Source organism: Phalacrocorax carbo, chromosome 3 (genome assembly GCF_963921805.1).
Source record: "Phalacrocorax carbo chromosome 3, bPhaCar2.1, whole genome shotgun sequence".
Lineage (NCBI taxonomy): Eukaryota > Metazoa > Chordata > Aves > Suliformes > Phalacrocoracidae > Phalacrocorax > Phalacrocorax carbo.
The window spans coordinates 117,475,577-117,496,464 of record NC_087515.1 but is presented as its reverse complement, the minus strand read 5'-3'; the positions used below and the strand labels follow the sequence as shown (position 1 = coordinate 117,496,464).

The 20,888-nt window shown below is 45.3% G+C and overlaps 2 protein-coding genes across 2 annotated transcripts; both read left to right on the top strand.

Annotated features, from left to right (window-relative positions):
• The first annotated feature begins 915 nt into the window (after positions 1-915).
• Positions 916-8,049, top strand: NT5C1B (5'-nucleotidase, cytosolic IB). Its single transcript, XM_064448098.1, has 6 exons — positions 916-1,117; positions 1,201-1,368; positions 4,514-4,643; positions 5,154-5,276; positions 5,962-6,146; positions 7,132-8,049. The coding sequence occupies exons 1-6, from the start codon at positions 989-991 to the stop codon at positions 7,468-7,470; spliced, it is 1,074 nt and encodes a 357-aa protein (XP_064304168.1). The 5' UTR covers positions 916-988; the 3' UTR covers positions 7,471-8,049.
• Positions 8,050-15,055: 7,006 nt separating this feature from the next.
• RDH14 (retinol dehydrogenase 14) lies at positions 15,056-19,951 on the top strand. Its single transcript, XM_064448099.1, has 2 exons — positions 15,056-15,471; positions 18,863-19,951. Exons 1-2 carry the CDS (start codon positions 15,112-15,114, stop codon positions 19,478-19,480), a joined length of 978 nt encoding a protein of 325 aa, XP_064304169.1. The 5' UTR covers positions 15,056-15,111; the 3' UTR covers positions 19,481-19,951.
• The last annotated feature ends 937 nt before the right edge of the window (positions 19,952-20,888 follow it).

Here is a 20,888-nt window from a genome sequence, read left to right as displayed (position 1 = left end):
CCCATCCTCTCCTCCAGCTCATCAGTTTGCGGAACTTTGCTGTGGTTCAGACAAGCAAGTCTGCCGCGGCAGCCGCGGCAGCTTCAGGGAGGCGTGGATTAGTCGAGCTCTGCGTGGGGTTCTGGTTTTAGGGCCACTCAACCCAGATGCCAGAATAAGCATCTCCGGCACATGCAACACGCACCCTCAACGCTGCTGTCCAAGTTACTGTTTCTAACAGGAGCTTTCAGCGTTGCTGTGTGGAACAAAGGGCCGCAGGTCACTGGCGCCCACCCCATCTTCATTGCTAGAAACGTTATTGCAATGTTACGTAAGAAATCTCCTGGGCATTCGTTGCAGTTAATGGGACATCAGTTAAGCCGCTGCATCTCAGCAATAAATCTCTAATGCTGTGGATAAATCAGTGCTGGAGGCTGTTGGCTACCATTGAGTAGCTGCGTGCACCGCCGCTCGGAGCCCCAGGGAGCGCGGCCGCGGGCGTCACAGCGGGTGCCCCGCAGCTCTGCGCCCGCTGCCCCCCGCAGGGTGCGGGGAGGGGCTGCAGCTCCGGCTCCTGCCCCCGCCGCGGCCCTGCTGATCCCCGCGCCGGGAGAGGCGGCGGAGCGCGGGGGGAAGCCGGCGCCCGGGTGACCTCCCGAGCGGGGCGGGCCGGGGCGGGCCGGGGCGGGGCGGGGGCGGCCGCCACCACCGCCGCTTCCCGGTCACCCGCGCCGGCTCCGGCCGCGCCCGCTCCCCGCAGCCCCTCGCCCGCCCCCCGCAGCCCCGCAGCCCCGTGCCCGCCCCGCAGCCCCGTGCCCGCCCCGCAGCCCCGTGCCCGCCCCGCAGCCCGCCGCCCGCCCCCCGCAGCCCCGCGCCCGCCCCCCGCAGCCCCGCAGCCCCGCGCCCGCCCCCCGCAGCCCCGCAGCCCCGTGCCCGCCCCGCAGCCCCGTGCCCGCCCCGCAGCCCCGCGCCCGCCCCCCGCAGCCCCCCGCCCGCCCCGGCAGGCACCATGAGCGGCTCCGGCCCGGAGGCGCCCGAGCCCGGCGACGCGGCGGAGGTCCGGCTGCAGGAGGCCGAGCGGGACTGGGAGGCGGCCAAGGCTTTCTACGACAACCTGGCTTCCAAGAGACCCCGGCCGGTGAGTGCGGGCGGGCCGGGGGCGGGCGGGGGCCGGGGGCTGGGGCCGGCGCTACCCTCCGCTACCCTCCGCTCGCCCCGCAGCCCAAGCCCCAGCACGCCATCACGGTGGCCGTCTCCTCCCGAGCCCTCTTCGACCTGGTGGAGGAGCGGCGGATCTTCGAAGAGCAAGGGGTGGAGAAGTACGTGCAGTACCAGCAGGAGAACGAGAGCGTCACCCTCAAACCCGGACCGGCTTTTTACTTCGTTAAGGTACCCGGGCCGGGCCGGCGGGGGGGCGCGGGGGATGCTGCAAGGCCAAATTTCGGGAAGAGGAGGAGCCCGAAGCCTCCTCGTGGGGAGATAATCCTGCCCCGGGGAAACGTTCTGGGGGTGTGTTCCCCCAGCGGTGAGCTCGCCTCGGCCGGGGAGCCCGGCATCATCCCCGCATCTCGCTGCGGCACCCTGGCCGTGCCGCCATCCCCATCCCCACATCATCCCCATCCCCTCCCCACCCCACCCCCATCTCCATCGCCTCCCCATCCCCATCCCATCCCCTCCTCTCTGCTCCCCCCCCCCGCTCCCCTCCTGCCATCCTAATGCCAAATGCCTGCACAAGGTCACGTACCTCTCGCATCACCAGGACCAGAGTCTTACTGCCAGCGTGGTGGTTGGTATCCCCTGGCTCTCTGCTTCACACCTGAGGTGGGGGTAAGGAGCAACCTGCATCTTCTGCTGGACACAGGGCGCAAAAAGCACCTTTCCTTTTAAGCCCATTTTCAGTTAGGACAGGCACCCAAATTGTTTTAAGGTTGTTGCAAACTCCCCCCTCCCCCCTCAAAAAAACAAAACAAAACAAAAAAAAACCAAACCAAAACCAAAACCTCTTAGTTCCTCATTCCATTTCAATGTCTCACTTGTAATACAACTACTGTGATTAAAGGCAGCATTGATTCGGTATTATTCAAATTACTTTATTCAGAAGTTAACCTTTTTTTCTTCTTTTTTTGGTCAGCTTTATTTTTTTTTTATTGCTTTCGTTGTCACCCTGGAAATTGTTGCTGAGGACCAGCAAAAGAAATAGACCCCCTAGTTGGGAATCAGGGTTTAAGCAGAGGTGAAAGGAAATATTCTGCTTTCAATACACAAGATAAAAGAAATGGCCACAGTAAGCAGCCTTCAGCATGGGAAGCAAGTGAAATTACAAAAACAAAACAAAACAAAAAAAGAACTAAAAATATATATGCTTTTAAGGAACACAGGTTTTAGTGGGACTTACTTGAAAAAATGCCATTGACACAGTTAATTTGTTCATTTTATGCCCCTTGAGAATTGTTTGATAAGCTCCACCATACTAATTTCAGAAAATTTATTAAATCATAATTAACAATCATACTTGCTGACAGCAGAGCTGTGGCAGAACACTTCCTTCAGGTTTCAAAAGTAGGTTTTCATTGCTTCAGTTGTAGTCTCAGGAAGTTAAAACGTTTTCAGCATTGCTGATCACTTTTTGGACATACGTAGTGGAAAAATTACTTATATCGATACTGGTGCTGTTCTCAATGTAACAGAGAGCTGTTAATAGTGTTAATAGCACTAGTAAAGGTGTTTTTGACATAAAAGCATGGTCATAAAATAATTCACTTTGTACACCAGTGAGGCTATGCTGACTAGCAAATTTACTGCATCTTTTCCTATCTGTAGCAGCTACAGGTAGCAGCCCCACTAGCACAGTCAGTTTTCAAGAGATTTGTTAGAATTCAGCATCAAATTGTCTGGATATATGTGATATTTGACTAACTCCTCACACTTTGAAAATCAGAGGTGTTAGTTATGCAGGCTAACGGCACCCTGACCTCTGTTCCCTTCCAGTATGCTATTTGCTTTTGAATTCTTTACATTTTTAAAGATATTCCTAAATTGCTCAGTCACAGGAATCATTAGTCTAGAGAACTGTGGGTGTGTTGGGTGATGCTTTCTACCTGGTGACAAAGAAAGCAAAAAGAAATAATGCGTTTTGGTTTGGATTCCTTTACTGAGATCTTTAATCTCATGCTTGTAGCACTTAAGAATCTTAATCATAGGCCAGGAACTCCTCGGGCTGCAAAGTGTGCATGCACTGGGCAAAAAATGGCATCCCCTCCTCCACTCTTCCTTATTCTCTAATATTTTAATAACTTGTCAGTGTAGTAGAGTAGTAGAGGTAGAAATGGGTTATGACACATGCTAAGATTTTTTTCCTAGGCCTTGTACCAGGCTCTCGCTTAGAGTTTTCCGAACCATAGCCCCATGTGACGTAGCCGTGCCTTTATAGTGAGATTCCCAGAATTTAATTGTGAAATCTGTGTTTTAATTCTTAACAACTGGGCTGACTTTTTAAGGCACCTAACTGAAAATCCACCCATCTTGCATTCATTTTATGATTCATTGTTGGCTTTATTGCTGTAATCCCACGGAATTCCATTCAAGGGCCAAGATCCCAAAGTAGAGGTTTGTGCATAAACCTAGGGCAAAAAGCAAATCTTATTGCAAAAGGATAAAATTCTAAATAATATGAGAGAACAGATGGATACAGAAAGAGATGAGCAGAATAAAGTTCAAGGAAGTAAGAATGCCAAACCATGGATATAACATGCTGGCCCATTATCTTAAAAGAGATCCTAAATGAATCAAAATCTGTCTCATTTAGTACTGCATTTAGAAATGTTCACGGAAGTCATACTTGACAGGGTATGATTTGGTGCTCGTTACTTAAGGACAGTCCTTGACACCTGACCATCTGAACTGTGTCAGTAAATCTTTGCGTAAGTATGCAGCCAAAATTCACATTCCTGCATGCAAAACAAGCAGTTGCACACAGAAATTCAATTACACTTCTTGATTTCACAAGAACAATTTCCAAGTGCACAAGAACGTCTCTGCATACTGCTGTTCACCACGTACCTTTCCTTAAAATATATTAGGTGGGAAGCTTGTAAATTTCTGAAAAACAGACTTTAAAGGTTGGTATCTAAAATGAACCAACAAAAAAAATCAAAGGAAAATTAGATAGAAGAAACTAAAGTTCACCATATTAAGCCAAAGGAGAAAAAAAAAAAAGAATATTAGCAGGGATTGTGATAACGTTCAGCAATGCATTGATTTATTCTGGAGGATCATGGTGTCCCAAGAAAAAGAGTTTCCATGATAAAGTTAAATTCTGTAACTCAGCAAAAGAAATTCACTTTTTCCCTTCAAACGAACCCAGTCAAATAGTTGCTGGGAGCAGCAGAGCAGAAAGGACTAAAACAAGTTCAGCAAGTTAAACTATCAGGTATTTCAGATTCTCCTTCAAGACACTCCTATCACTAAACCCACAGCGATTAAGAATCGAAGCACATTCCACTTGTCTACTGACTTCCACATTTTTAACCTGCAGGCGCTGGAGCATGTCAATGCCCGGCTTCTCGAGCTGTACCCTGATGACGAAGAACGCTTTGATATTGTTCTGATGACTAATAACCATGCCCAAGTGGGAGTGAGACTGATAAACAGCATCAATCACTATGGTAAGTAAAATAAATACTACCTTGTAGAACTGCTTCCTGTTACATAATAAAATGCATTAATTTTATTTTTCCTGTTCTGGCCTTGGTAAAAGCAGCTTCTTTGATACGGACACCCATTCCTCCAAGGCTGATATTTATTTTTGGGTGTCAGCATAAGTGAGATGGTGTTAAACAGAATTTGGTCCAAAGCTCTAGGTTTAACTTGTCGGGTGTGAATCTGAATTTATGAGAAGCCATCCTTAAACTTTTCCTTCTTTGGTATTTACACCCCCTGTACATATACCTTCACAGCAGTCAGTCTGCTGCCTTAGAGGAATTTTATTTAAATTCTCAAGGAGGAAAGGCTGATCAAACATGGTAGTCGGTTTAAGTTGACTAACTTGTTGAAATTGTAGTGAACATATTTTTCTTTTTTAAGTTTACTGTCAGCTGTAGGTACCTTTTTATGGGTTCCTTTTACGGGTTTGTAGTGTCAGAGCAGAGTCACACCATGTGTTGTTCTTACTTTAGGCTTAACAATAGAACGTTTCTGTATGACGGGAGGAAAAAGCCCTATTGGTTACCTGACCGCGTACCTTACGAACCTGTACCTCTCGGCAGACTCCAAAAAAGTGCAAGAAGCTATAGAAGCAGGTTTGAATTGACTTTTGTTATCTCTCTGTTGAGCTTGTTAAAAAGGTTAATATATTGTGTGTCTTTCACAGAAAGTAGCGCTGCTTCATCAAATGCAGAAAGTCACAACTTTGTATGGTGCGAACTTACCGCTCATCGTTGCTTAACCAAATAAAATCAGGTTATTTCTCTGTATTGTTCCTCTCTGACCCTTCAGCCTGCTGATAATGACAACTTAATCACCGCCTACCTTTGTCACACCTTCCTGTCTTCTCCCGTGCTACAAGAGATGAATCCCATACACACCTACACATCTCTGTTCAACTTCTGTTTGAAAAGAGTCATCTCTTCGATACGAGTTACAAAAATCAACTTCTGTGTTTTGTAAGGAGTTAAAAAATAGCAAGAGTTTGATTCAACGGTCTCCTTGGAATCCCCTGCTTTGTCTCATTTGCAGCACACCTAGGGGACCATTTTTTGTATTTTCCTGTATGGAAGTGGAAGGAAGCATGTCTAAGAAGACATGTCAGTGGGACAGCTTCCATGCATTTGCGTCACACAACAGCCATTACTAATTAGCTTTAGCGATTGTTTTTGCTCACCATATACAAAGGTCGCCGCAAAGAAGTTGTTGCAACTGAACTGCTGACCGTTTAATGAATGACTTTGCAGGACATGTTAACTGGGGTTCTCTGATCATTTTCAGGCATCGCATCAGCTACGATGTTCACTGCCAACAAAGATGTTACGTACTCGGACACACAGCTGAGGGTGGCCTTTGATGGGGATGCGGTTCTCTTTTCTGATGAATCAGAACAGATTGTCAAAGAGCAAGGATTAGACAGATTTTTTGAACATGAACAGCTGAATGAAAATAAGCCTCTTGCACAGGTTTGTACTAATTGAATCAGCGAGTTTTCAAAACATCTGTTAATTTTCATTGCTGCTGTATGTCTCCAGTTTCCCCAGTGTGTACGTATTCTTCGTGGAAGCTGATTGCCCTATTTATTTCCTTTTCCAAGGATAATATTTAGAATACATGTTTGACAAAGAAGAGTCCACCGCTGCAGTCCTTCCACCAGATCCCCCACTTCACTGAGAGAACAGCATATATAAGACAGTGACTTACAGTGTATTTGAATTGTATCATTAGAAAAAGGAAAGGCTACTACTGATTTCCTTGATTTTTTTTTATCAGATTGTGTGTTAATTTCAAACACTGGGATATTCTGGTTATTGAAGCAGGGTAATACCTGTGCTTATTCCCAAGCAGAGCTATGCCATTTGTCTAAAAACGCAAATATTTTAACATTAGCTTAAACTGAAAGACCAATTCTTCTATGGTTAAATATTATATAAATTCAGAATAAAAGCTTGATTTATGAAGGTACTGGACAGTGCAATATACTGCAATTCGACACGAACTATCATTTCTTTTAAATGGAATGTAATTCTAATAATGGCATTAATCTGGAAAGAGTTCAGTGATGTATATGTAATTAGGTCTCTTGCTGGTTTTTGCACAGAAAAAAATAATTGCACCTCGTGGTTCACAGTAAAGAGTTAAGTGTTCTTAAAGAACATTTTATTAAAGGCTACAGTTATAACTTTATATTGTAAGAGATCTTGTAATCCATAGTGAGAATCAGTTTCCTGCTGATCATACCACGTAGGATTATGGTTTAAGCTTTTTTCCAATCTGTGAATTGCTAGTGAGGGTGCAGAGCCTTTTGGACACATTACACAGAGAATCTGCTGAGTAGCAGAGCTTTAAGGAAGGAACCCTCTACATAACTGGCAATCTGGAATAAAGCAAAAGAATGATTTGAGGATCTGTGGACAAATACTAAATATACTTCTCTTATTTCATACTCAGGGTCCTTTGAAAGGTTTTCTGGAAGACCTAGGGAAACTCCAGAAGAAGTTCTATGCAAAAAATGAACGATTAAATTGCCCCATAAGGACCTTCCTGGTTACAGCCAGAAGTGCGGCGAGCTCAGGAGCCAGAGTGCTGAAGACTCTTCGTAGCTGGGGTCTGGAGATTGATGAGGCACTTTTCCTAGCAGGAGCTCCTAAAGGACCGATCCTGGTGAAAATCCGCCCTCACATTTTCTTTGATGACCAGATGTTTCACATCGAAGGAGCGCAGAAGTTAGGCACCATAGCTGCGCATGTTCCCTATGGCATTGCTCAGAAATACCACAAATCTGCATGACTGGATGGCACCATTAACAATAAGGCTCTTAACTCAGCCAGCCTCTAATATACCAATAGTTCTGTCTGAAAACCTCTACATTTGTATTGTAAGCACTATGTTTAAAGATTTAAATTCTGGCTAGAACAGCCTTTAAAGGAAATATTTTTAATATAGGTAAGTTTTTAATAGTGTGATTTTAATAGCATTCTTAAGCAGTTTAGGTTTTTTAGCCTTCTGGATCTAACACTGTGTTTTTCATATTAGGAAGAGATTTGTACTGTTTTTATAGCTTGAGACATATTTTGAGAGACAGAGAGACCAGATATATTTTCTCTAAAAACCTGTTGACGGGTTATTTATAACAAACATCATGCTGCAATGCTAATCCTCGACGGTTATTTCTGAAATTACCAGAAGCACAATTTACATATAAGTGTTTACCTGTTGGTGGTTTGCTTGTTAAATATGTGTTCAGTAGGTTTGTAATGAAAAGGTTTCATCTTCCAGTGAAATGTTAGCTTATTCGATCTTGTGTTTACAGGAACCCTTTATTTTTCTATATTATTTTCCTATTCTAATAAAGCTGGCTTTACAGAATATTGTCATTTTTCTGTGTAGAGTTTTTAGCACAATTTCCTATACAAACAGTTTATGTGATCAGCGTCTCTGTGTCTCTTTCCTCCTTTGGATATTTAGAACCAGAAGTGACCACTTTCAGCAAAATTTGTGAGAGAGCTAGAATTCTGAAGACACTGAAGTCCCAACAGGTTTCATAGAGCTGGACAAAAGTCAGAGAGGCTCTGAGTATCTTGACTGGGACAAAGACTGAAGCTTTAGAGCATACCTTTGTAGCAGGAGAGAATCTCCCCTAAATAATGCTGTTGATGGAACTCCTTATTTCTTGACCAGATTCACTTAGGATTTCCAGCTGTTCTATGATCTGTGTGAACTCAGTCTGGCAACCTCACATGAGTTTCCAGGGGACAGGTGCCTGTTGCAACATGAATTCATGTAGATTTACACTGTAGGTCTATTCTACCTCTTTTATGCTAAGTTCCTGTGTCTCAGCATCATCCACGTATCTGAGTGCCTTCCAAATGACACAGCTAACATCTGTCAGGTGGTGTTTGTTCTCTTTCTCTCCCTAGTGGAACAAGTGTCCTGTTTTATTTTTACTGTTGCTGTGTATTTATACCAGAAGAGACAAAAACAAAAGAACGTGCTTTGCAGTGGGAGTAGAATTTGGTGAAGGCTTGTGATGATCTGTCGTTCCTGGGGGAATTCACTCCAGAATCTCATGTTAGCCTCTGAGGAAGTTTGGTCTCTTCTGTCCGGATGAACTGTCCTGTTATTGCAGAAAGCTTCATTGCATTAATTGTGGTTTCCCTCCCAGAAACATAGGCAATCTTTTAAATGCTCTGCGTCCAAGCCACAAAGTTCTTTGAAAACAAAGGCGAAAGCCTTGATCCTGCATGAAACTCGAATACAGACCATAAGAAGGGTTTTTGTGTGTTCACACCAGCATGTGTTGTTGATGGGATGAACTGCAGAGTTCTGGTGTACTTGGAATTTCATAAGTGCTAAAGGCTTTGTGCCCAAAATGTATCACATTTCCCAGACCAGCCAGGAGGTGAGGAAGACATGAATAACTGGGGCCTGGTCATTGTCTGCCAGGATGGGATAGAGTTACTTCGCCAAATGGAGATTATAAAAAATGTTATTAGCAGATGTTTTTATGTGAGAGCTCAGAATCAGCAAGGAATCCAAAAATACTCCTTAGCTGTGGAATATAAATTGCATGTGTACCTTCACCACAAAAGCATAGCTGCAAATTTCAGGGACACTGGCCCTGCCTAGTTGAAGCAGAACATGATCAGCTGTTCTTCATCCATGCGCTGTCACAGCTATAGATGTTGGGTGCAGAAGAACATAAAGGATACATGCTGTGCAAAGATTGCTGGCACTTGACTCTCATTGAACATAGCAATTCAGGCTTGATACTGAAAAGGATAACGGGATCCTTGATCCCTGTGGGACTCTGAAGGTATCTCATGCCTGACAGATTAAGCATGTAAATCGGTGAATAAATTGGAAACCAAATCATCTGGTCTATTATGTTTACCCTTATTTCCAATCAACCATTCACCTACAGCAAAAATGAAACATACTGGCCAGGATATAGTTAGGCGCTTCCAGTTCTTTCATCTTTTTTGATCTGTACACACATAGTACTAGAGTACTGCTTCTTGCTGTGTCATTTCTGACAGCGCTAAGGCATGTGTGAAGAGAAATAATGAGTTCACATACTAAATTTACATAGTAGAATTTACATTCTTAGTCATAGAATTTAAATTGACATTAAAGTCCAGAGCTGATGTTAAGGTCCACAATCACTTCTCCTAAGTTGAGAAAATGCCCTTAGAAGTTTGTTCAGATTATACACCTCCTTTTAATTGTCAGGCAACTGTCCCAGGCTTGACGGCTGCTTCTCTGCATATCCAGCTGGCAGCGTGTTGGGTGAGCGTAGCCTTGCTCATTCATGCAAGTGCCTTGCAGACTAATCTGGATGTTCGGGGAGACTCGGCTTGCCAAGCAGTCTCTGCCTATTACAGTTACTGCCTTCTGCTCCAAGGCACAGCTTGGATAGTGGAACAGAATAATCATTTTCAAGAAAATTCTCTGAAATGGGATGGGAGATGAGGGAAAGAGTTTTACATTTTTGTAGACATAGACAAGAATTTTCTCTTAATAGCATTCCAGTCCACAAAGCGAAACAAACAAAAAAACACACATAACCCCTTGCTTCTCATGCTTATGAGGATACCATGAATTTATGCCCTAGCACCTCATAACTCTAAGCCAGTTACAGTTACAACATATAATATTTTCCAGTAGGGGAAATAAAGAAGAGTCCTGTGGTTCTGGACTGTCCTGTCCATCAGCCTGTTTATGACACTGGAAGACAGACTCATGAAAAAGAAACTGTCATCCCCGCCAAAACCTGGAAGAGGATTAATGATAACACGGATCGAATTCTGTGCAGAAGGAGAACTTTGCCAGGCAAAGCCAGTCCTTGTTCCTTTAACTTCCAGGTTCGTGCACATGAAGAGTCCAGGTAAGACAAATGGGAACGTCTCCTACTGCTACCAATCCCCATGGACAAAAATGTTGGAAATAAGATCCTGAAGGTGAGTGACTTGACTATTTTTTATTTTTTTTACAGAATATAACCTCAGAGTGTGTTGGATACTTCCCACCAGCTACCAAGATACAATAAACCCATGTTCCCCTGTTCCTTCACATCTCCAAGACATCCTTCCAGTTTCCAGGCTAGCACGTCATGCATAGTCAAACAACCATTTGGAGGAAACAAAATATTTCAGATGAAGATTTGGAGTTGGTCATCATCACACAGTCTGACATGTGTCCTCCTGTGTTCTTGGACTGTGGTCTGTTCTAAGGATGTGGGAATCAGGGGGTTCTTGAATCTTGAGGAGGAACCTCAGGTACCCTGTTGGGCTCCTCTGCCAGATCCTGTAACCTGCCCTGGCATGCAGTATTGCTAAACAGAACATATATATCCCCCCAAGTGCAACAGGTGGGTACAGAAAGCAGTAAAGCAGGTCAATATCTTAGGAGAAAAAATAACTTTCATTTATCCTGCTCAGTAGTATCTGGGACCAACAACGTCTGAATGCATCCCTGCCTAGATGAGCAGCTTCTGATCACTATCACCCGTGAGCTCCTGTGCACAGTGCTCCTTGCTCTGAAGACTGGATTGACCACTGATGAACCCAGGCAGGATCCCTGAGGCAGTGCTCTTTCCAACACATTCAGTCTTCTGAAGTAGTAGGTGTATCAGAGATGGCTGCCAGAGTCCCCACTGCCAGATGCTGAATAGCAGATTCTTTACCTCCCACAGGAGGATTTCTTGCCAGATTAATCTATTCCTCTAACAGGGCATTTCCTAGTTCTCTTATTTTGGCATCTTGTTGGCAACCACTGTCCTTTTCTCATGGTCCTTGGCAGCAAGGTCATTAGGCAGCAGAGATAGGCATGGCTTCATCACCTCCCAGAGATATGATTTACTGTGAGCAGAGCATATGGAAGAACACATCAAACAGATTATGGCTTTTACATCAGGTTAAGGATGCCAAAAGCCACCTCTGTCACAAGCAGATGCAATGGCGTAGCCTGGTTAAAATACCAGTTGGTGTAGCTGTGAGTCTCACAATGGACTGAAGAGCCAAGAATGAAGAGAGAAAGAGTATTCTGTGGTGAAGACAAAGACAGAAGAGGTCTCTCAGTGAATCCAATGTGTTTATGTGTGGTACCTATACAGCCCTTAAACTGCCTGAGAAGCGTGACAGTCAGTGGAGAGATGGTAAGGATACTTCCAGAAAAATCTGGTACGTTTCTTCAGCTGTAACATGACTTGAAGTCAGCCTCAGAGCGGACTGCAGCAATGTGAACAGACTGTGGGTAGCATCAACATGTGACAGTTAAGGGGAGGTTGTTACTGCAAATGGTTATCACATCCACACCAGCCACAAGAAACCTGATGAAATGTTCATGGGTTTCCTCTTGGGTTTCTTACTCATTTCCTCAAATGTGCTAGGTCTTAACTGGAGACAGTCATGCTCATTATCAGCCAAGCTTGTTCCTGGTCTCCTCCACAGACTGTTGTCTCCCTGGACTCCACTCACCTGCATGCTGGCCCCTAGTCCTGATCCTGAACTTCTCTTAATCCATGTTGTTCAATCCCCATTTTCCCTATCTTATTCTTAAATCTGCACTGAACTCTATTACTGCCTTTTTTTTTGTTTTTGTCAAACATCTTTTTTTTAACTTACATTGCTCTTGATCAAAATCCAGTTACCTTTCAATAGTCTCTCTGTACATTTCTACTAGCAACTCTCCCAGGGCTAGGATGAAAAGGATTTTGAGTGAGTGAACCTCAGTGGCCACTCCTGACTCCTGGAACGCATTCACTTTGCCTTGGGTGTGTTTGTCAAGGTCTGTGATTGGTAAAGGCAGGATCTGGACACATGACATGAAGGTAATGGCTGAAAACATGTTTGGGGTTAAGGATTCAAAACTAAGTTTGCAAGTCTAAGGGACCCAAGGGTCTGGGTGCCAACAACTGGAGAGGTCCTGTCTGGGTGCCAGCTACCGGACAAACCAGCTATTCGAGGGACCTACATTATGTGCATATGTGAACCACTAGCACGCATCAAACTGGACAACAGGAAGAGACCAGCATCTGGGAGAACCCAGCATCATTGCTGGTGCCTCGGTCCTTGCGTATAGATACTGGATGGAGTCAGGGTGCATGCTAATATTTAAGAGACCAGTGAATGTGAGTGTGCTTGTGAGGTGAGAGAGAGGACATATGCATATGTTCTGCAAGCAGCCTTCCTTCTACCAGGCTGGGATAGGACAGACCCCCTTGGTCCTGAAGTACACTAAATTTGGTTACCTCAAACAGGCTACCCCTAAGCTAATATTACTCAGCTGAAGTTGGTGTTCAGTAGGTCTGCCAACTCACTGGTACCTTTAGGCTCTAGAGTAGCTATCAGAGCAGCCACAACCATAATGACTTTTGTAACACTCCCCAACCCCCCCACCCCATCACTTCTGCTTGCAACTTGCAGGCAGGTTATCAAGACACGCTTGGCCATGTTAACATCTATGCTATGCTCAAACACAAAATCCAACTTGATCTAGAGCCACAGAACCTGCTGAAATATCTAAGAAAGAAATCTGGTCTTGAATGCAGCATAGGGGTAGGTCTCAGCATGCCGTTCTGACATACTGTCTCACTCCACCTATACTAATACATTAAACATTCCTAGAATATTTAATGGGCACAAAGGCCACTTTTCATCCATGTGCATGCTAACTCTCCAGAACATGATGGCTGCTTCCAGACTGCCCAGCGGGAGCTCATGAGCTGCGGCAGAGCACTGACCACACCCCAGCCCTGGGCCAAAACTCTGCCACAGGCTGCTGTTGCAGTATAACAGCAGAGATGTTGCATTCCTGTGCTGAGAGCCTTCCCTGGCACCACCGCCTCTACTGCTCCAGCCTCTGCGTCTCAAACTGAAGACCCAAGGCGGACAGAATTGAACATGGCCTTTGCAGAAGCATTTGATCTGTCATGAGACTCAGAGACTGGTTATGAAATATTATAGCTGCCCTTAATGTCTATTTTCCCTGTGATGGAGTCACCTCTGTGAGACTGATAAATATTAACACAACATTTTGGTAAAATCCCTGCTAGCAAACTAAATGCTACCGAGAAACATTCTTAGGCCCTAGGACTTGACTGTCTCTATGTCATTAAATTGTTATCATTATCTTCTAATGCTAAAATTGTTAGAACAGTCCCTGGTTTGGTTTTCGCCCAGGCCAGCTAGCTCTCTACCAGATGATGCCCATCCATGTTTCAGGTGTTAGCATGGGGCAAAAACCAAGAACTAGCTTGGACGTTTCAGGGTTTAAGAGGCTATTCTAGAGACTGTACTGACAGGCTGAGAGAGTTGGGGTTGTTCAGCCTGGAGAAGAGAAGGCTGTGGGGAGACCGTATTGTGGCCTTTCAGTACTTAAAGGGGGACTATAGGAAAGAGGGGACAATCTTTTTAGCAAGGCCTGCTGTGACATGACAAGGGGTGATGGTTTTAAACTAAAGGAGGGCAGATTTAGACTGGATATAAGGAAAAAAATTTTTACAATGAGGGTGGTGAAGTGCTGGAACGGGTTGCCCAGAGAGGTAGTGGAGGCCCCATCCCTAGAAACATTGAAGGTCAGGTTGGATGAGGCTCTGAAGATGTCCCTGCTCACTGCAGGGAGATTGGACTAGATGACCTTTAAAGGCCCCTTCCAACTCAAACCATTCTATGATTCTATGACTGATTCTATGATTTTGCCAATTTAGTGTGAGGGCACACATGAGCCAGACAGCGCTACCCACCAAGGCTGTCAGGCTGGGCCCAACTACACCATACAAGCCCGCAATAAGGGCTCCCAGGAGCCTTCTCTTCTCCAGGCTGAACACCCTCAACTCTCTCAGCCTGTCCTCGTAGGAGAGGTGCTCCAGCCCTCGGATCGTTTTTGTGGCCTCCTCTGGACCCGCTCCAACAGGTCCGTGTCCTTCCTGTGCTGAGGGCTCCAGAGCTGGACGCAGGACTCCAGGTGGGGTCTCCCCAGAGCAGAGCAGAGGGGCAGAATCCCCTCCCTTGATGATGCAGCCCAGGATGCAAATGGGTCGGCCCATGCGGGTTAATGAATTGTAATTAAACAGATTCTTTCTCTGTATCTATCTACGGTGGGAGCCGGGCCCCAGGAGTGCCAACGGCGAAAGGGAGGAGGGCAAGCGTGACAAAAGCTTTTGTGGGGTATCGATAGCACACAGGGACGGTAACGGGCTCGGAGTCATGACGCGTCGCCTGTCCGCCAGACGACTTCCATCGCTGGGCCTCACCACGGCGGGCGGGCCGCCCTCGCTGGACGCGCAAGGCTGTATACGCGTCCGGGCAGCGCCCGCAGGCGCACGGCGCCGGACTACAATCCCCACAGTGCCCAGCGGCGCCCCCGGCGCCGGGCGGGCGGCGAGGCGGGGGCGGCCGCTCCGGGCGGAGCGCCGCTCGGCCCGACGGGATGGCCGCGGTGGCGGCGGGGCTGGCGCTGGGCGGGGGGCTCCTTCTGGCCGCCTGGCGCTGGCTGCGGGGCGCCGACCGGGCCGGGGCCGCGGCCGCGGCCGGGGCCTCCATGCGGGGCAAGACGGTGATCATCACGGGGGCCAACAGCGGGCTGGGCCGGGCGGCGGCGGCCGAGCTGCTGCGGATGCGGGCCCGCGTCATCATGGGCTGCCGCGACCGGGCGCGGGCGGAGCGGGCGGCCCGCGAGATCCGGGCCGAGCTGGGCGAGCGGGCGGGGGCCGGCGGCGAGCTGGTGGTCCGGGAGCTGGACCTGGCCTCGCTCCGCTCCGTCCGCGCCTTCTGCCACCGCGTCCTGCAGGTACGGCCGGGGCGGCGGCGCGGCGCGGCCCCGCGGGGACACGGCGGCGCGGGGCAGCCCCAGCCCGCCGCGGGGCCGGAGGCGGCGGGGGCCGGGCGAGCCGGGCGCTGCTGCGGCGGGGGCTGCCGGCCCGCGGGGCCGGTCCCTGCTGCCGGCGGCCCGAGCTCCCCGCGGGGCCTGGGGGAGGCTGTAAGCAGACCGGCCGTGAATTAGCGCCTGGAAGCATAAACTTCGTTCTAGTTTGGGCTAGTCTAGCCCGAACTGCTGAAGCCCTTTTCTGTTCTGAAAAGGAAGCGCGAGTGTTTGTATGAGAGAAATGATTTGTCTTCCTTTCTTTGTTGAGTAACTCCACCTTAACCTGCCTTTGCTGCTTAAAATTGGTGTCACAGCGCAGTTTGTTTTCTCCAAAGAAATAAAAGTTCACGTGAGTGCACTCCTCACAGCTTCAACTACCCTTCTGCCACCTCCTTGGCTGTCACGTCCGTACATCCCATCTCCCCCCTGCATTTTAAATCTCTTGGCCAGTGCTAGCGGAGTTTAGTAGGTAGACATTTTTGAATATATAAAATTTCTGCAGATTTCCTGGAAACCTGAGTTTAAGGGGAACAGGGACACCCAGTTGATCCACCTGATGGAAATGCCACTAGAGGAGTTCAGCAGTGTTAGGAGACACCAGAGAGCAGCGGGAAGCACCGTTGGATGCGTTATTCCTTCCTTACGAAAACCGTCATTTGGTGCTCTCGTCTTGCCACATCTAGCTACTCAAGCCATGAGACACAAAGTCTTGGGAAGCCAGGCTTAATAAGTTCTGCTGCTGCTTGGAGAAGTGCTTGTTAAGTACTTGAAAGATGCTCAGATGCTGTTGTGGGAGGGAGGAAAAAAAAAAACTAGAGAGGGACTTTATTGCATTAATTTTCAAATAGCTTTTCGAAGACTTAGATGTCTAGAAAAAGTCAAGTTTTGAGTTCTCTAGGGGGACTCTTTATAGTCATACATTCGTACATATGAATCCAGTGGTAAGGTTTAATATTGCTTCAGTGTTCTGGGAAAATATGCATGTATGAAAGGATATAAAACATGCATAATAAACACAAAACAAGAAACATAGTGTCTAACTTCTAAGAATTATATATTTTATAGGACAAGATATCAAAAAAAGTGAATTTGTTAACATCTCTATTGGTAAAGCCAGTACAAATGACTTTTAGTACAAATGAGTGAAGAAAAAGAGAGTGTGTGTATCTGCAGAGTGCTGCTGACACTTGTGTTCCAACTTTAATTTTCAAAATAATTCCAGAAGCAGATGAATGACAAGGGATGTGAGTTCAAGAACTACTTTCAAGAGCTGTTCCACCCAAGTTCATGTTATTTATCTTCTCTAACCTGTGACTCCTTTTGGAGCTGTTCGTTTGGGGTTTTTGCGGGGTTGGTTTTGAGGTTTTTGTGGGTTTTTTTTTGAGATGTAGAACACACAAATGTTGGTAGGATGGGGAAGCAATACACTCCCACTGCCTAACTTAATTTGTGGGAGCTTTCCTCTGCACAACTGCAAGTGATTACATCTTTCACTACTTAGTCCCACTGCAAAAAATAAAAGACTTGGAGATGTTGGAGGGTTCCATGGAAAAATACAGAAAATGGAGGTGAGCTCAGAAGCTACAAGGAGTAGCATTGCCCATGAAAGCAATGTTTTGTGCACTCTGTTGCACTTGGTCATAGTAGCCGCATGCGTGGCGTTGATCACATTACCCTAGATTATTAAATGTAGGGGTCTCAGAAAATAGCACATGTGGAGGTCTTGCTTCTTGAAGTGTTGAGTCTTGCAGAATAAATCCTCCAGTCAGATGCTACAGAAAGTTTCTAAAACAATTTTTTTTTTCTCTAAAGAAGTGCCACTTCAGTGAGCAGGTCTACAGACGGTACTTTTTCAATCCTGTCCTGGTTTAGTGATAGTAACCTTTATGTCCTTTTGGGTGAAGAGGAGAAGTGAGTTTGATGCTCTTTGGATCATGCCTCAGGGGCGCAATTATATGAAACACTCAAGTCCTGCAGAAATGAGTCTGAGGTTAAAGTACTTGATGTTATGTGTGATCGGATGCCAGCGCTGTTAACTGAATGCCAAGAGCAGGTTTGGGTGTTGCTCTTTGTATCATTGCTGCTAATGGCAGTCAAATAAAAGGCAAATGGTACAAAATTCATTTTGAGGTTCTCTGTCATCAAAATGACCCAAAATGATCTCAGCTTGCCTTCCAATCCCTGCATTGGGCTTAAAGAATTGGCAGCAAAGAAAACTCATGCTGCTCTTTCTGTAAAGTGAATACATTTGTTTCTGATTCATGCAAGCATAAATTTCCTGTGATACTTTCACAGTTTTTTGTCAGAATTTGGTGAAAGTGTTGAATTCGGAGATTCTTTCGGCAGCTTATTTTAACCTGTATGTTTTGAAAAATTTACTGTTTTGAAAAAGTTACTGTTTGGAGAGCTCTTAATTTTTGAGTGGATGCTGGAACATGAAGTGCATGATGTGTTATATTTAAATTATCCATACCACCCTCCCTGTTAATTATTTATGTTTCCTGATTCTGTAGAGTGCAGCACACCTCCTTGAGTCTTGGTTTTCTGCCAACCTGAACCAGAATTCTGATCCATCAAATAGCATGTGCTGAGCATGTCATAAGTATTTCAAGCCTCAGTCCCATAGAAACACCCTAGCTCTTGAGTAGACCTGTTAGACTCAAATTGTAAGAAATATGAATGCTGCTTCTCTATGATGAGTTTGGCTCCATAGTTCTCACCAAGCAGCACAATGATGTGATTTTAAAATAGGGTAGTGTTTAAAATCACGAGAACATTGTTTTGCAAAGTTTTTCATGACGTCACCCCACTGAGATGGTGGGTCCACAACGTAACTGTTTCTCTTCGCCCCTGAGGTTACCTCTGTGAGTTAGCACTTTTTGTTCCACCTTTGCATGTTTCCCCTTGCCTATGGCTGAGGTTTGCCATAAATTAATGTGTGCGCTTTTGCAGTGCAATAAACAGGTTACTTTTTAGAGGAAAACAAAACACATCACAAAGGTAAATGATCACTGAATTGCTATAGAAAAAGCTGCTCCTGGAGAAGCAGATGATTATGTTCTCTGCCTGCATTAAAAGTAGATACAGACCTGCCCTTGTGTACCTGCCTTCTGCTGGGGTCAAGTACTCAGTTTAGTGGTAGTTTAACGTACGGGGTTTTTTCAGCAGTGCTTTAAGAGAATATCAGGAAGTTACAATTCAGAAAAGTGGGACTGAAATGATTTCTTTCTAGCAATGGCCGATGAGAAATATTAAGCGTAATAGTATGTTTTGCATGACAGTTCTAAAACTGATTTTTTTTCTTTCCTATTTAAAGGAAGAGCCGAGGCTGGATGTTCTGATAAATAATGCAGGGATATTCCAGTGTCCGTACATGAAGACAGAGGATGGTTTTGAGATGCAATTCGGTGTAAACCATTTGGGTCACTTCTTGCTCACCAACCTTCTCCTGGGCCTCCTCAAAAATTCTGCTCCAAGCAGGATTGTGGTAGTATCCTCAAAGCTATACAAATACGGAGAGATCAACTTTGAAGACTTGAACAGTGAAATAAGTTACAATAAAAGCTTTTGTTACAGTCGGAGTAAACTGGCTAACATATTATTTGCAAGGGAGCTAGCCCGTCGGTTAGAAGGGACAGGAGTCACCGTCAATTCACTTCATCCTGGGATTGTCAGAACAAATCTAGGCAGATACGTGAATATTCCTTTGCTGGCAAAACCCCTGTTCAACTTGGTGTCATGGGCTTTCTTCAAAACACCTCTGGAAGGAGCCCAGACTTCTATTTATTTGGCCTCTTCTCCTGATGTCGAAGGTGTGTCAGGAAAATATTTTGGGGACTGCAAAGAGGAGGAACTCCTGCCCAAAGCCATGGATGACTTGGTTGCAAGAAAGTTGTGGGACATCAGTGAAGTGATGGTTGGCTTACTGAAATAAGTGCCAGGGGGTATCTGCAAAACAGAGTGCAGATAACTATGCAATGCATATTTGCAACAGTGTAATTCTCACCTTAATGCTGTGGGAATACAGATTACTTTGCTCAAGAAGTATTAAACAAGGGAGTGATTTATGCTGTAGGACTGTTTTGAAATAAAGGACAATATTTAATAGACACAGGCATTCAAAAAAATCTGAAATAGAATTTGAGGGTGTGAACATAATTTCTGGTTAAATCTACTTGGAAACTCATGTTTCACAAATGGAAATTAAACAAAACTGTGTTTTGCAATATATATGCATATTTGTCATGTTCCACTACTTGTAGTTGGGCTGGACAGTGCAGGGTACTGATGGTGGAACACTTCTGTAAAAAGGTTTTGAAAAAATGGGTCCTAATAATAACAGGATTGTTGTCTTTTTTGAGCCATCACAATGGTAAATGGAATAAACAGTTTTACTGATACTTTACACTGTAATTGTTTAGGCCTCTGGGTGCCGTTCACAGGCTTGACAGCCCTGTGGTTCAGTGAACACAGCTGTTGGGCCGTATACAGCTGTAGCTGTGAAGCACAACGTCAGCTCTTTAGTGATGTCGCTGCTATTCAATGAGTATATACACTTGGATGTGCAAGCTGTATTTTCATTTTCATGTTCTTGATATGCAGGCAGCTTGGGTTCCATTAAAAATGTAGTTTACAGATGTATTATGGTGGTGTTAGGGCTTTGTATGTCACAAATTGTGTGCGTACAAAGTTCAAAAGACCTCACCCAGATTAGACCGAAGAGAATATGCTTTTCAGTGTGTGTTTGGCTTGACTGATGGCACTTTAACTTGGTAATGAGATAAGTCTGTCTAATAGAGCTTACTGAATATTCTTTAATAAAAATCTTACAAAAAAGGACTTTGCATTCATTCTTTCACTGAGAAGACACATCAGAAACCAGCAGTCTTGATACGGTAGCCTTGTTTCAAGCAGAAGATTCACCTGTATTAGTTTAGGGAGCCTGTCGCGTAGGGTTGGTAGAAATAAAATGAACTCCACATAAATGCGCGGGTATTACGTGAAGCTATACTGATTTATTCTCTTTTAATTCATAGAACATATGGGTTCATGTTGACACAACTTATTGTTTTGCTCTACATTAATAAAATGTTCTAGCAATTTGGATATATAGAATAAATATGGAAGAATGATTTAGAGTGATCTGTCTTAAATATTACTCAAGGGAAGGAGTATCAATAATAAGTGATGTATTCAGTACATCTGTAGTTGTATTTCTATGTATATGTACATTCAGTGCATACACTACTTATAAATACGTATCAGTTCTGCACTTCAGGTAGCAGCCAACCAAATTTTTGAGATTCTTTCTCTGGTTGTTAAGTCGGACTCTCAGCATATTT

What these genes read in the sequence shown, in the direction of transcription:
- NT5C1B (XM_064448098.1), top strand. Translation starts at nt 989, where the DNA reads ATGAGCGGCTCCGGCCCGGAGGCGCCCGAGCCCGGCGACGCGGCGGAG. An exon ending in CTTCCAAGAGACCCCGGCCG is followed by an intron (nt 1,118 to 1,200) that starts GTGAGTGCGGGC and finishes CTCGCCCCGCAG; the next exon opens with CCCAAGCCCCAGCACGCCAT. An exon ending in AAAATAAGCCTCTTGCACAG is followed by an intron (nt 6,147 to 7,131) that starts GTTTGTACTAAT and finishes TTTCATACTCAG; the next exon opens with GGTCCTTTGAAAGGTTTTCT.
- RDH14 (XM_064448099.1), top strand. Translation starts at nt 15,112, where the DNA reads ATGGCCGCGGTGGCGGCGGGGCTGGCGCTGGGCGGGGGGCTCCTTCTG. An exon ending in TCTGCCACCGCGTCCTGCAG is followed by an intron (nt 15,472 to 18,862) that starts GTACGGCCGGGG and finishes TCCTATTTAAAG; the next exon opens with GAAGAGCCGAGGCTGGATGT.